A 16,037-nucleotide genomic window follows, 5' to 3' on the forward strand; every position below is an offset into this window, starting at 1 on the left:
AGATCTGGACTGCAGGCTGGCCATTTCAGTACCCGGATCCTCCTTCTACACAGCCATGATGTTGTAATTGATGCAGTATGTGGTCTGGCATTGTCATGTTGGAAAATGCAAGGTCTTCCCTGAAAGAGACAATGTCTGGATGGGAGCATATGTTGTTCTAGAACTTGGATATACCTTTCAGCATTGATGGTGCCTTTCCAGATGTGTAAGCTGCCCATGCCACACGCACTCATGCAACCCCATACCATCAGAGATGCAGGCTTCTGAACTGAGCGCTGATAACAACTTGGGTTGTCCTTGTCCTCTTTTGTCCGGATGATATGGCGTCCCAGTTTTTCAAAAAGAACTTCAAATTTTGATTCGTCTGACCACAGAACAGTTTTCCACTTTGCCACAGTCCATTTTAAATGAGCCTTGTTCCAGAGAAAACGCCTGCGCTTCTGGATCACGTTTAGATATGGCTTCTTTTTTGACCTATAGAGTTTTAGCCGGCAACGGCGAATGGCACGGTGGATTGTGTTCACCGACGATGTTTTCTGGAAGTATTCCTGAGCCCATGTTGTGATTTCCATTAGAGTAGCATTCCTGTATGTGATGCAGTGCCGTCTAAGGGCCCAAAGATCACGGGCATCCAGTATGGTTTTCCAGCCTTGACCCTTACGCACAGAGATTGTTCCGGATTCTCTGAATCTTTGGATGATATTATGCACTGTAGATGATGAGAACTTCAAACTCTTTGCAATTTTTCTCTAAGAAACTCCTTTCTGATATTGCTCCACTAGACGCTGCCACACTGAGAGGCTCTTTTTATACCCAATCATGTTGCCAATTGACCTAATAAGTTGCAAATTTGTCCTCCAGCTGTTCCTTATATGTACATTTAACTTTTCCGGCCTCTTACAGTTTATGAGATTTGTAAATTATTGCATTCCTTTTTTATTCACAATTTGTACAGTGTCCCAACTTTTTATATATATATATATATATATATATATATATATATATATATATATATATATATATATATATATATATATATATATATATATATATATATATATATATATATATATATATATATATTATTATTTTTTTTTTTTTTACACACACACACACACACACACACACACACACACACACACACACACACACACACACACACACACACACACACACACACACACACAGTTCTTTTAAATAAAGCTTGAAAAATATTTCTTAACTTTTTCAGATTGACCTTAGAAAACATGCACTAATCACTAGGCCCCCGATGTTTATTCTTATCTTTGTCTGTGTTTGTGACAAGATGCCTTCTGACGACCAGGTAATTTAGCTGTCTGGCTACTTGTTCGGCTAAAACGAAACAAATCGGATGACACGACAGCTACACAACCTTGTCTTCCTCTCACTTTTACCTTCTGGCCTAATTTCAGATGTATTCAGTGCTGTGAGTGGCGTGTCTGAGGAACATGAGTGGGCTGCTTTACTTTTAGAATCAGTGTGGAGAAGCTTTGCCCTGAAGCTATTCTATAAGTGGGTGTCTGTTAACAGTGAGTCCACTGCAAGGGAGGGGAGTTTGTCAATCTCACACTCTCTTTGATAGTAGGTGGAAGATTATTCGCTATCGTTATGGTGGAACAGAGAAGGGTTACGAAATCAAAACAAGAGACACGTTTTGCGCTACCTTTAGACGCATGACTGAGACCACGCCTTTGGTTAAAGATCAGTCATTAAACATTTCAAGTCATACGTCTAAACCTCAGAAGACAGAGTGTCACTGAAATGATCTGTTGCACTACTGTACGCCGTTGCTGTTAAAAACATTAGCTAAACAGTCGCTTTGTGAACGCAGTCACTTGGTGACTTTGAAAAATGGCTGTGTGAAATGTATTCACCGCAGCCTGAACAATAAGCCACATGTACTGTACACATACACACCCTCTACATTCAAACATAGAGGTTTTATCCCTGAAGGTCGACAAGTTTCTGTATTAGCCCATATTGGACATCCCTACTGCTGGGTGGACTGTTATTAAGTGATGTGAAGGGCCAATGGTAACCCATACTCAGAATTTGTCCTATGCAGTAACCTGAGGATAAAGTCAGCATGAAATGGAAATTTAACCCATCTATTTTCTAAATGCATTTTATTAATTTTACTGAGAATGATTCAACTATGCATGTTTAATTTTTAATTTCTTCTTTTTTTTGAGCTCATAATTTTGATCTTTCAGTGAAATTACAGACTTCTCTTTGGAAACATGCCAGACTTTACTTCTCCAATCATTTAGTCTGCTTAAACCCTGCCCCTTTCTTACAATCTTTCTAACTACTGCAAGCTTGCACTGAGATTTGCCTCCATCCAATCAACACCCGATAGATAAGTCACTGCCCTACATTTATTTCTTTTTCGATAATCCGTGTCACTCTAATGTACATCACAACACAGAAGAAAAGATCTGTCATTCACTACAGTTTCATTGTGACTAAGAATCACAAGGAAAGGGCACCAAGTTACCAGTAGACTAGAGGTGTAATGATATTCAAACTAAACCGAAAAACTGCGATACACCACACACGGTACATACCGCAATAATCTCATGGGGTACCAAATTCCCCCTGGCCCATTGGATCTGAATACACAGCGTTGTTGCCTTAATAAATCGCAATATGCATCGCATTTTGTTACTTCAGATAAGAAACAAAGTGTCATCTTTCAAATTCTGTCCATTTTATCATGAAATTCAAACAAAAAATACAGTTTTTACGCTCTTTAATGTGGCGTGACAGATCACTCACTGTACAGGTGCCTCATTTCAAAAGGCAGCACGGAGCTTGAGTGAACGTGATCATCTCTTCCTCTTTAATACTAGTTACAGAATAAACATGAATAAACATCTGAAGGTATGCTGAATGATACAGTACAACTTACTGAAATGGATCATATCTCGTGTAATCGCTCAGTGTTTCAACGGTGGAAAGACATCAATAAAACAGCTTGTAAACACTGTCACTTGCTATTTCGCCAGAGAAATTAACTCTTTCACCAAATATATGCACTATACTAACCCATCCAGTTAGTGCACACACATTACAAGTAGTGAGTAGTGAAAACACAAACATACACACACTGCAAACCGTGGAGACACACACCCAGAGCAGTGGGCAGCCTGGGGAGTGATTGGGGGTTAGGTGCCCTCAAGGGCACCTCAGTCATTTCCTGCCAGTATTGAGACTCGAACCCACACCCTCTGGGTTACCAGTCTGACTCTCTAACCATTAGGCCACGACTGCCCCCTTGCATAACTAGTCATATCTTTTGAAAATCCCTTCACAATTGATGTAAATATAAATTGTAAACTTGCAACAAGCAATTCTTATTTGACAATTAATCAGTTTTCTTGTCTGTAGACAAAAAAAAAAAAAAAAAAAACTAGAGGGGAAAACGTTATACACTGCGTTCCAAATTATTATGCAAGAGACAAATCAGTAAGATTTCTGTACAATAAACATTCAGATTTTAGTTTTTCTAAGAAAATGTTGGTTCGTTTATTTATCCATGTCTTTTTAGATAACTGGTATCAATCTCAGACAAAATAATTTGCCAGGTCTATGGAAACCCTACTTAGAGGTTGTTCCACATTATTAAGCAAGTCACAGTTCTCATGCAATATGGGGAGGAAGAAAGATCTTTCTGAAGATGAAAAGCATGAAATGGTGCAATGTTGTGCAAAAGGCATGAAAACAACTAATATTGTGTGAAACTGAATGGAGATTATCAAATTATCATAAGATTTGTGAGTGATTTAGAGCACAGCAGAACTCGGTCAAATAAAGGCTTATTGAGGAAAGTTCCTGTCAAAAAATGTAATTGTATTAAAAGGGCAGCTATAAAAAAAGCCAGTGTTGAGCAGCAAACAGGTATTTGAAGCTCCTGGTGTCTCTGGGGTCTCAAGAAGCTCTCCATGCAGGCTGGCAGTTGTGCGTAAAAATGCATTTCAGCCACTCCAAACCAAACCTCACAAAGAGAAACATTTACAGTGGGTTTAGAAATACATGAAGACTCATTTTTAAATAGTTTTATTCACTGACTAATGCCGTACTACAATGGATGGTCTAAATGGATGGATTTCTGGATGGTTGGTGAATGGCCACCACGTTCCAACAAGACTGTGACGTCAGCAAGGAGCTGGTGGGTGATTATTTGGGCTGGAATACTGGGAAGTGAGATGGAAGGTATTAAAATGACTTTTGCAAGATATGTGGAGCTCATAACTGGCCAGTTTCAGCTATGGTATAAAAAGGAGGAGAGTGCATAGTACAATGCACTATTTGTACAATGCACTATGCACTATCCCATGCTGCAAAAAAACACCACAGCAATAAAACTGTTTGAAAATGTATTTCTAAACCCACTGTAAATGTTCCTCTTTGTGAGGTTTGGTTAGTGGTGTCTAAAATGCATCTTTACGCACAATTGCCAGCCTGCATGGTGAGGCTCTCAAGACTCCAGAGACACCAGCAGCTTCAAATACCTGTTTGCTGCTCAACACTGGCTTTTTTTTATAGCTGCCCTTTTAATACAATTACATTTTTTGATAGGAACTTTCATTAGCAAGCCTTTATCTGACCGAGTTCTGCTGTGCTCTAAATCACTCACAAATCTTATGATAATTTGATAACTAATATTGTGTGAAACTGAATGGAGATTGTTTTCATGCCTTTTGCACAACATTGCACCATTTCATGCTTTTCATCTTCAGAAAGATCTTTCTTCCTCCCCATATTGCATGAGAACTGTGACTTGCTTAATAATGTGGAACAACCTCTAAGTAGGGTTTCCATAGATCTGGCAAATTATTTTGTCTGAGATTGATACCAGTTATCTAAAAAGACATGGATAAATAAACAAACAAACATTTTTATTTTTTAACTTAGAAAAACTAAAATCTGAATGTTTATTGTACTGAAATCTTACTGATATGTCAATTGCATAATAATTTGGAATGCAGTGTAGTAACATTGCTGAAATGCATAATGCATCATATCAATGCATCAATCAATGCTTGCAATATCTTAGTTTTCCATACATCTATTTTTTTTCCTTAATATTGCTGCATGTGGGCAGAAATAAATCACTGATAAAATTTCTTGAAGCTCAGTTGGTAGAACAAGAGCTAGAAACCCCAAAGTCACAGATCTGAGTTCTAGAAATAACATGAAGACAAATGTAAACCTTAAATGTGCAGGTAAGTCACACTGGATAAGAGCATCTGCCAAATGCATATGTAATGACCGGAAGACATGAAATCATACAGATTAAATCATATAAAACAATGAAAATCGCTCACAATGATGTTAAACATCGATCCTGATATCTTTTCTTAAAATCTAAAGATGGATCTTTTGCTTTGCTGTGTGAATTTGAGTTTACAAATCTGTATTGATTATGCAATAAAAAGACTGTACCATGAAATAATAGCAAGAAACATCTCTCTATTGCATTGTCTTCATGTCGTGCAAACAAAAACAAACATACGGTGCTAGAGAGTTGTTATTGTTAATCAGCGTCGCCGCCACGAGGGGGCCTGGCCCGGCCACCTCAGTCACTGTGCTCCCTTACCTCTGCTCCATTAACCCCCCACCCCCATTGTCATTTCAATTCGGCTGAAACATTACCATCTATAATCTACAGCATCATCAGAAGAGAATTTAATTAATGTGAAAGTAAAATGGATATTATAACAGAAATAAACAAAAATCAAGATGAACGATACCCAGAAAAACTTTTCTCACAACACTGGCCACGCCTACATCACGTTGCAACCGGTTGAACTGTCACTCATGAAAATCAAATGCCTTCCGGTCACTTTGTCGGTGCAAATCAGTATCAGTGTGTATGTACGCCCCGTTATAGACTGGCAGCAAACACACGCACACAACAATCTCAACAGCTCACATGTAACCAGACAGCATATTCTCCGCCTGCTGCCCCTCTTGTTTGTTTTAGGGCAGCTCGGCCTTTCCTGTCATTGTGCGTGCCGGAGATCGTGTGTGTTGTTGGGATTGACTATGCACTGAATCACAGACGAGAACACACAAACGCGCACACACACACACTCTCACTGCCTGAACACTGACACAGTTTGACTAGTAAACAGTCTGTTGGCACTAATCAAGTCAGGGCGAGAGCTGAGAGTTGAGAGAGTGAGAGAGAGAGGGGCGAAAGCTGTCTCCCTCTGTTCTATTGATAGAGCTGTTTGACTGACAGCTGGGAAGGGCAGTGGAAAGAAGGACATTGGGTTGGCAGGAGAAAGAGAGAAAAAGAGCGTGTGAGAGACAGATAGACAGATAGAGAAAGAAGAAGGGGGAGTTAACAATAATCCACAGTAACCAGGTCACTGCTCTGTTTGCGCTGGTGAATATAATACTTATCAATCTGCTGTTGTGTGTTACAGTTCCCTCAGATTAACATGCCACATGAGCCTACAGATCACACACACACAGAGTGAAAGAGAAGCAGAAGATATAGTATAAACAGTCACATCCTCAAAATCTCACAAGTGGAAATGCAGAACTAAGAGAAACAGAACCCATATCTGAATGACTACTGGTACTTCCCAAAGATACATTAAATGTCAAAATATTTTGTCAAATGATTAGCTGAATGACGACACTATCTCAAAAGTTATGGGACAGGAGTAATTATATTTGTAAATGGTGGAGAACAGCAAAAAGGCTGATGTCGTAGAAGTCAACTGACAGTGCTAAGAGCTGTGACACACCAAGCCGTCAGCAAACGTCATGCCGTCAGAGAGAGTCTGTTGGGTTAGTTTTTGCAGTTTGTTCCACACGTCAGTGGGAGCATGCCCGATTCAGCATGTTGAACTGGCATCTGGGCTGTCAGTGAGCGAGGTCGCTCTGATTGGCTGTTCAGTCTAGCGAACAAGTCAGTGCACTAGGAAAAAAGCGAAATTGATGAAAGCGAGCAAAGTAGTAGACAGACAGAAGGCTGTTCTAATTTTACATCATCTTAACCAGAACATTCTAATCCGCGAATATTTTAATAACAACATGAGCTGCCTGGAATGAAGAAAGTGATCAGCATGATTGATATTCAAAATGTTGGTATTAGGGGTGCAACAGGGATCACAGTTGATCTGTACGGACCAGGCCCCATGGTTCGGCACCCATTTGCGGATTAATTGCTAAGTTTAACCATCATAGAGTGAAAGTTTATCATTTGCATGTGTTTTTCTTGACAATTTACACATTCAAGTAATTTTAAACCATTCACACGCCTGAAGCACGCGCACACACACAGAGGTGTGTTTCAGATAGCGCGAACACCGAATTCATTCCTCTTGCACTTGGATGGACACATACACACAAAACTGTTAAAATCCCTGTTTTGGAAAGTATTCTTGTAAACACAGTCAGTTATGTCTTACGTGAACGTAAACAGTTGAGAAAGAAATCGGATGTGTATTATTATATTGAATCCGTTCATTAGGTCTTAAAGTGACAGCAACCTGTAAATACCTGCTGCCAAGTCATTAATGTTAATCAAACAACAAAACACAGCTTTAACAAAGATTAGTCTATATTTAATTTCTACAGTGAACACTATAGTGTTTTTTTACATTTAATGATACATTTCTGTACCTGAATACTACTGTTAGATCTTAATTCATTTGTAACTTTGTTATATTGTATTTATTAGGGCCCGAGCACCGATGGTGTGAGGACCCTATTGGAATTGCTCAGCCAAAATTTTCTTCTTCTCCAAAATGAATCACATTTTTGAGGGCCTAAACGTTCTCAAAAACTCATGAAACTTTGCACACGCGTCAGAAGTGGTGAAAATTTACATCTGATATGGGTTTCAGAATTAGGTGTGGCAAAATGGCTCGATAGCGCCACCTACAAAATTTCAATTAAGCGCCCTTCGTGCTACGTTTCACGTACAGTTATGAAATTCGGTAGACAGATGTAACAGCCCAATACCTACAAAAAAGCCCCTGGGTGCAAAGTTTGTAAACCCAACAGGAAGTGAGATATTTTGAATTTTCTCTACAAAATTTTGGCAGTTTTTGCCATTTCCACATGTTGTACTTTAACAAACTCCTCCTAGAGCTTTAATCAGATCAACATCATATTTGGTCAGTGTAATCTAAAGGCCTTTGAGACGTTAAATTGCGAAGATCTATAGTTTTCGCTGAAGGACGTGTTCGTGGCGGCCTGGCAAAGTTCGATGTTTCGCCATGAAACAGGAAGTTGTTGTAACTCGGGCATACAATGTCTGATCTGCCCCAAACTTCACATGTTTTATTAGAGTCCTGACCTGAAGACATCTATATGACAATATTCAGTTACAGTCATAGCGCCACCTGGGGGCAACAGGAAATGACATGTTTTACACTGTGATTAACTCCACATAGAGATTGAACCAGATCAACATCATATATGGCCAGTCTAATCTTAAGGCCTTTGAGATGTTAAATTGCAAAGATCTTGAGTTTTCTTTGAAGGGCGTGTCCGTGGTGACCGACAAAGTCTGATGTTTCGCCATGTAAGGTGAATCACTTTTTTGAGCGCCGAAACATACTCGAAAACTCATGAAACTTTGCAGATACGTCAGAAGTGGTGAAAATTTACGTCTGATATGGGTTTCAGAATTAAGTGTGGCAAAATGGCTCGATAGCGCCACCTAAAAAATTTCAACGAAGTGCCCCTGACACTACGTTTCACGTACAGGTATGAAATTTGGTACATACATCTAACAGCCCAATACTTACAAAAAAGTCTCTTGGAGTAAAATCTGAAAACCAACAGGAAGTGAGATATTTTGAATTTTCTTTGCAAAATTTGGGCAGTTTTTGCATTTCCACATGTTGTACTTTAACGAACTCCTCCTAGAGCTTTTATCAGATCAATGTCATATTTGGTCAGTCTAATCTAAAGGCCTTTGAGACGTTAAATTGCGAAGATCTAGAGTTTTCGCTGAAAGGCGTGTCTGTGGCGGCCTGGCAAAGTTCGATGTTTCGCCATGAAACAGGAAGTTGTTGTAACTCGGGCATACAATGTCTGATCTGCCCCAAACTTCACATGTTTTATTAGAGTCCTGACCTGAAGACATCTTCATAACAATATTCAGTTACAGTCATAGCGCCACCTGGGGGCAACAGGAAATGACATGTTTTACACTGTGATTAACTCCTCCTAGAGATTTAATCAGATCAATGTCATTTTTGGTCAGTCTAATCTAAAGGCCTTTGTGACGTTAAATTGCGAAGATCTAGAGTTTTCGTTGAAGGGCGTGTCCGTGGCGGCATAACAAAGTCTGTTGTTCCGCCATGAAAAAGGAAGCCGTTGTAACTCAGGCATACTATGTCTGATCTGCTCCAAACTTCACATGTGTGATAAGAGTCCTGGCCTGAACATATCTATATGCCAATATTCAGTTAGTCATAGCGCCACCTGCTGGCAACAGGAAATGGCATGCTTTACACTGTAATTCCCTCCCAGAACCACATTTCAATATGCCACAAAGTACCAAACATACTAGAAACACGTTAAATCATGCAACACTTGGCTAAGTGCTAATGTATGTGATTAACGCCATGAAACAGGAAGTTGTTGTAACTCAGGCATATGATGTCCGATCTACTCCAAACTTCACGTGTTTGATAACAGTCCGGGTCTGAACACATCTATATCGCAATATTTGGTTATGGTCAAAGCGCCACCTGTTGGCAGCAGGAAGTGTGGCAATTCGAAATGACTTAATGGCATAATTCTCCTGTATTCATTCGCTTACATGCATGTCGACCACTGTTCTCTGTTTTCCTAAGGCCAACGGGTGGCGGTGAGCCCGGGTGCGAGGGCCCTTTCATCGCTGCTTGCAGCTTTAATCTAAGCTTGTAATTTAAAAGGTGCCATCGAACGTTTTTTTTACAAGATGTAATATAAGTCCCCTGAATGTGTCTGTGAAGTTGCAGCTCAAAATACCCCATAGATTTTTTTTAATTAATTTTTTTTAACTGCCTATTTTGAGGCATAATTAGAAATGTGCCGATTCAGGCTGCGGCCCCTTTAATTGCTCATGCTCTCCACCCCCTCCCAAGCTCTCGACTCTATCATTGCATAAACAAAGTTCACACAGCTAATATAACCCTCAAAATGGATCTTTACAAAGTGTTCGTCATGCAGCATGTCTAATCGCGTAAGTATCGTATTTATTTGGATGTTTACATTTGATTCTGAATGAGTTTGATAGTGCTCCGTATCTAACGGCTAATGCTACACTGTTGGAGAGATTTATAAAGAATGAAGTTGTGTTTATGCATTATACAGACTGCAAGTGTTTAATAATGAAAATAGCGACGGCTCTTGTCTCCGTGAATACAGTAAGAAACGATGGTAACTTTAACCACATTTAACAGTACATTAGCAACATGCTAACGAAACATTTAGAAAGACAGTTTACAAATATCACTATATTTTTTTTTTCAGGATTATTTGATGAATAGAAAGTTAAAAAGAACAGTGTTTACTTGAAACAGAAAACTTTTGTAACATTCAATGTCTTTACTGTCACTTCTGAAGTATTAATGTACTGCTTACTGACCCCAATCTTTTGAATGGTTATGTACATTATTTATATACAGTAAAAATATTAGGAGTAGTTTGGAGGTACTATACTGTACCTTGAACACCGCTAAAGAGAATATAGGCAAGCAACATTGTATAAGAAAGAGGAAGGGATACTGAAGTAAAAAGACAGAATAAAATGGCTTTGGTAATGGGAAGACAGCAGAAAAGTAGGCATAATAGCGAAAAGGAGACAGCCTATTGCAAAGAAAGGAAGGAAACAACGAAAGTGTGGCCTTGAGAAGAATGACAGATATGCAGAGGGAGGGATAAATGTCAGGGGAGGAAAAAAAATGGGAGTCTGATCCCACATCACTCACTCTCTCCCTCATTCTCATTCGACCGTTTCCCTCCATCTCACACACTCTGAATCCTTAGAGACAGAGAAAAGAACATGGCAGGAAGAAGGAGAGAGAGAGAGAGAGAGAGAGAGAGAGAGAGAGAGAGAGAGAGGGAAAGCGGGTAGGCGGCAGCCTCCTGTGGCTGGTCATCGAGTGTTTCCTGTGAGGATTTTCTGCTGTTTTGCCCCTAATTCTTAATCTCTTATAATCTCTGTCACTCTCTCACAGGTCGCTCACGACGTGCTGCTGTTATCTAAACTCTTTAAAACATATTTACAACCTCTCACACACACATAAAACTCAGCGAACACATGAGTCACTCACTTCAGCTGATAATGTTATCCTCAAACACACGCCTGTTGGCACAGATGTAGCTGACAGTCTTTACATAGACAAACACAGAATGACTGCCTAGGAGGGTGCATCCAAGAATTCCCAGAATGTAATCATCTTCCCAAAACATTGTAAAACATTTATTCACTGCTTGGACATAAATTACTTAACTGGCTCTTCATTCTGCTTAAAGTTTAATCTTGAATGAGTCTTGAATGATTGGTAAAAACAGCCAATGTCAATGCCACTAAATTCCAAAACCACAAGATGTCTTTCTGTCCTATCTGTTTGAATTACTTCCCATTTATCATGTCTTCCTAGAAAATAATAAAAACATGGATACAGACGTCACTGCTAGAGTTCATTCCAATTGACTAAATTCAAAACATAACATTTAACTTTTAGTTTTTAGGTTTGACCAGTAATAAAAATGACTACTGCCAAATGCATCTTTAGAGTTCTTTTTACTGAATCACATCATACAGTATGAGTAGTGTAACCCATTTCATAAGAAAATTACTATTGTCAGCCGATTCATTTAATGAATCTTTCAAAAAGACAACTCTACTCACAAGTTACCTGTTTGAATCAGTCAAATCCTTCACTGACTCAGTGAAGTGAATCAACATTTGAATCACTTACTGAATCACTTACTGACTTACAGTGATGTCCATCTCAAAATTAGGCATATTATTATTAAGCATATTTAACATATACATATCTGGTATAAGACATAACATTTAAATCGAGACAAAAAACATCTAAAATCTCTTGAACAATAGGGAAGAAAACAGCAAATCACCGCACCTCAATACAAATATTACAATTGAGCTAATATTACCCACATGAAAGAGAAGACATACTATAATTGAGCTAATATTACCCACATTACACCCTATGAAAGAAGAGTCATGCATGTCTAAACTATGTATGAACCTGAAAATCATTTTAAGATAATGAATTTAGCTAATGCTTACGTGCAAACAATAGACAACTGAGGCTGATCTGTGGAAATTTTATGACATGGCTGTGTCCAAATATATTCCAAAGTGTGGGCTTTCCCCTCATTAGCCAAGTGCATACTTAAAGCACAGTATGCCAAATGGGACGAAGCCAAAAATACAGACTGGAGAACAGGCTTTATCCATCAACAGAAGTCCAGTGGAGAAATTACATTCTTAAAATGTGACAGTCTCCCATTGAAATCAATCACATCTCTGCCCTGTTTTCATCCAAGGATGTTTTAATATTATTGATAGTATAAACAAAACTGGACTGTGTAAGGTGATTGTCCAATAAAACCCTTTAGTTTTAAACCCCTAAAAAACCAAATAACCACTGAGTGGACTCTCTTATCCAGAGCCACAGTATTTTAACTTACAATTTATTTACTACATAGACATTCCCCCAGTAGCAACCTGGAGTTAAAGAGAGTTCACCAAAAAATTCTGTTATCAGTTAACAGACATTTTTGAAATACCCTCTTTTGCTTTCAAAAGAAGAAAGTTAATCGTACAGGTTTGGAATGACAAAATATACATTTCATTTTTGGGTGAACTGTCCCTTTAAGTGAAATGTTTAAGGCCAAAAAGAGCTCATGCCTCGCTTATTGTAGGATAAACCTACACTAGTTTGGTTACCAGTCTGGATCTTTAAATGTTGGGTATACTTGCTCAAGATAAAGCCATTCTTATTATTATTATTATTTGTAGGTCTAGGTGAGTAATGTGGGTCTGCTAATTCTGACCAGTCATCAGGTGCTACTGAAAAATGCTTATTTGTTCCACAGTAATTTGTACTTTCCTCATAAAGTTGTGTGTTTGTGTGTGTGAGTGTGTGAGAGACTGACCAGTGAAGAGGTCTCCATTGCTGTAGGCTTTGCCCCGGCCCTCTTCGTCGGTGGGCACAGCCGACACCTGCTTAGCCGAGGTGCAGCCCATGGCCTCACTCCCTCCCCCTTCTCATCATCTCACCTGAGAGAGACAGAGAACACATTTAACATTCAGATTGAGGAGCCTGAAAGCACACATTTAAAGTCAAAATGGACACATGATTAGCTCCATTAGCATCTCTGCTGGGTTACTTACTACCGATCATCAGGAAAAGAAAACACATCTGCGTTGAGCCTAAACAGATCCAAACATGCTTTCTATCATAGCCCGAAGCCAGAGTTACAGATTCATCTTTTTCCCCTCTTTAGTTATGAACATGTGTATCTTCAAACTGAACCAAGGCCAAGGCCAACACAAGACACACACAGCAGCCCCAAAAAGTATTTGGTCACACTTAAAGTATGAATGTCACTGCATTATAAAACAAAACATAATCAAACCAATGGCATTTACACAGAAAGAAATATAGCACAAGCACACTTTCTGCAAAAATGTAATTAAAAGAAGTCTGTTAAGCTTTTAAGCATAAAACAAACAACAGATCAAAATCCAAGACAAAAAGTAATTGGTCTCTTTCTAGTTGTCAAGCATAAGTGGAAAATATCCATTAGGAAGTCAATTCCAAACAGAAGTGATATCTCATAATAAGCAATCAGTAATATCAATATATAAGAGTATAAAAATATAAAAGTATGTTTTACCCTATTATGACTGACAGAACAAACGTTAAAAGCTGCTTTTTAAAATCTATATTTAGGAGCCAAACCCTAAAGGGGCTGTAGACTCTGTTGTAAATGTTAGTTTTCTTTTTTTATTCTTCCTCCCTAATGGGAGTCTAAGGCAGCCCTATATATGAATGGTACATAGGAAAATTATGAAATTTGGCACACTTGTAGAGGTGGTAATGAATCGTAATCTGACCAACTTTGGGGTCTCTAGGACCAACTCTATAGCTCCATCACCAGCTCAAAAATGCACTTTTCAAATGGTTATAACTTTTGAACCCTTTGTCATGAAACAAAAAATCTTAGTACAACATGTTGATCACATTCAATATCTTACATTAAAACCCCACCCACTACAGTACTCACCAATTTAAGACGTACTGTATTCCTTTTTTTTTTTTTTCCTCTCCACTACTCCTCCAAGTTACCCAACCCCTAATCGCGGCGCCGCAGCAAAAAATGGCTGGTCACTGCTCTGGGTGTGCGTTCATGGTGTGTGTGTTCAATACTCACTGCTGTGTGTGTGCATTTGGATGAGTGAAATGCAGAGCACAAATTCCGAGTACGGGACACCATACATGGCTACACGTCACGTCACGTCCACAATTTTGAACCAAAATCAGATTAGATGATATCTCTGCCAAACTTCAAAATGATCTATCAAAATGAAACTCTGTACGCTTAAAGGTCCTCTAAGCGATGTCACGGCCAAAACATTTTTTGTGACATACAGCAAACATCTCCTCACTATCCGCTAGCTGCCTGTCCCCTGAACACACTGTAAAAAAAACGCGGTCTCTGTAGTCGCCACAAGTTCCAAAAACGGCAACAAAAACTACCTGGTGCAGCCTGGACCACGAAACATAATAAACATGCTCCAGCCAATAACCGACAAGAATTATTTTAAATGCGTGTTCATGACTGTTTCAGGAAGCGCGGAGGGGAGGAGGAGGAGGGAGGGTCTAGCTAGCCTCTGTTTTGTTTGACAACACTTTGAACGTCAACAGGAAGTTACTCCACCCAGGATCGCTTAGAGCACCTTTAATCAGCACCATGATCTGAGGGTACATGCATAATTTGGGAACAGCGCCACCTATGGGTCATGATAAAAATGGCTGTTTTAGCTAATAACTTTTGAAATGTTTGTCAGAAAATCATGATTTGACCTTGGGTCATGCCGAACTCATCAATTCCGATTTTGCCAGGATCGGACCAATTGCATGTTTTTAAATTTGATTTTTTTTTTTTTTAAATGCTTTGACAGGGTTTGGTAGGGTTCATTGAGAGCATGTCGCGAAGGCACCTGAAAAGTTCAAACACAGCGCCACCTAGTGTTTCAGATATAAGTTTTTTTTGCAAAAACACAACTTTTGAAAACATTGTTCAAAGTGTTCTCTCATTTTCGGAATCAGCAGTAACCAAGGAACATAATGACACAATCTCATTTGTCATTTTCTATCAATTTGCCTGTCCGCTATATTGAAGTAATTGAAAAACTGTTTTTTCACTACTCCTAAAAATTTTTCAATTTTGTCAAAAATTGACAAAATGTTTTGTCAACACTGCATGTTTTCCATGTCTCCTTAATCAAACACACCTGATTCAGATCATCAGTTCATTAGTTGAGACTCCAAGACCTGAAATGGGTGTACCAGACAAAGGAGACATGCAAAATGTGCAGTATTAGGGGGTTAGTATGTTAACCAATACTTTTGTGTGCTCATTCTTGTCTTGGAAGGTATCCTCAGCAACCTGGTGACTATGGGTCAACTGAGTGGCGCACCGTGATAAGCAACAAGCCTCGAACCATTCAGGTCGTGGGTTTGACTCCCGTGTGGGGTATGCCCAGACCGCAAGAAGTACTGTGCTCAGAAATGGTGCAAAACTTGCTTCAGTTCCAGACATTACGTTTTTCTGAGAATTATCTAATCTGAACTTAAAATAAAATATGGTGCATTTATATACAAAATTGTCATTTTGAATTCATTCTCACCTGAACTACTGAAACTGAGCAGCTGGGTGAACACATGTCTTCTGAATGACGTGTTGTGAATCCCATATGGTGCAATGTCCAAATTGTTACTGATATGCCA

At 39.0% G+C, this 16,037-nt stretch overlaps 1 protein-coding gene across 2 annotated transcripts in view; it reads right to left on the reverse strand.

The window, feature by feature from the left end:
- Positions 1-16,037, reverse strand: part of zgc:92140 (uncharacterized protein LOC447854 homolog) — a 46,651-nt gene that overhangs the window by 13,598 nt on the left and 17,016 nt on the right. For both annotated transcript variants that reach the window (XM_048208846.1, XM_048208847.1), the window contains exon 2: positions 13,177-13,300. In XM_048208846.1, coding sequence (XP_048064803.1) covers positions 13,177-13,267 — 91 coding nt within the window. In that variant the 5' untranslated portion in view covers positions 13,268-13,300. The remainder of the gene's footprint in view (positions 1-13,176; positions 13,301-16,037) is intronic.

Source organism: Megalobrama amblycephala, linkage group LG12 (assembly GCF_018812025.1).
Source record: "Megalobrama amblycephala isolate DHTTF-2021 linkage group LG12, ASM1881202v1, whole genome shotgun sequence".
NCBI classification, from domain to species: domain Eukaryota; kingdom Metazoa; phylum Chordata; class Actinopteri; order Cypriniformes; family Xenocyprididae; genus Megalobrama; species Megalobrama amblycephala.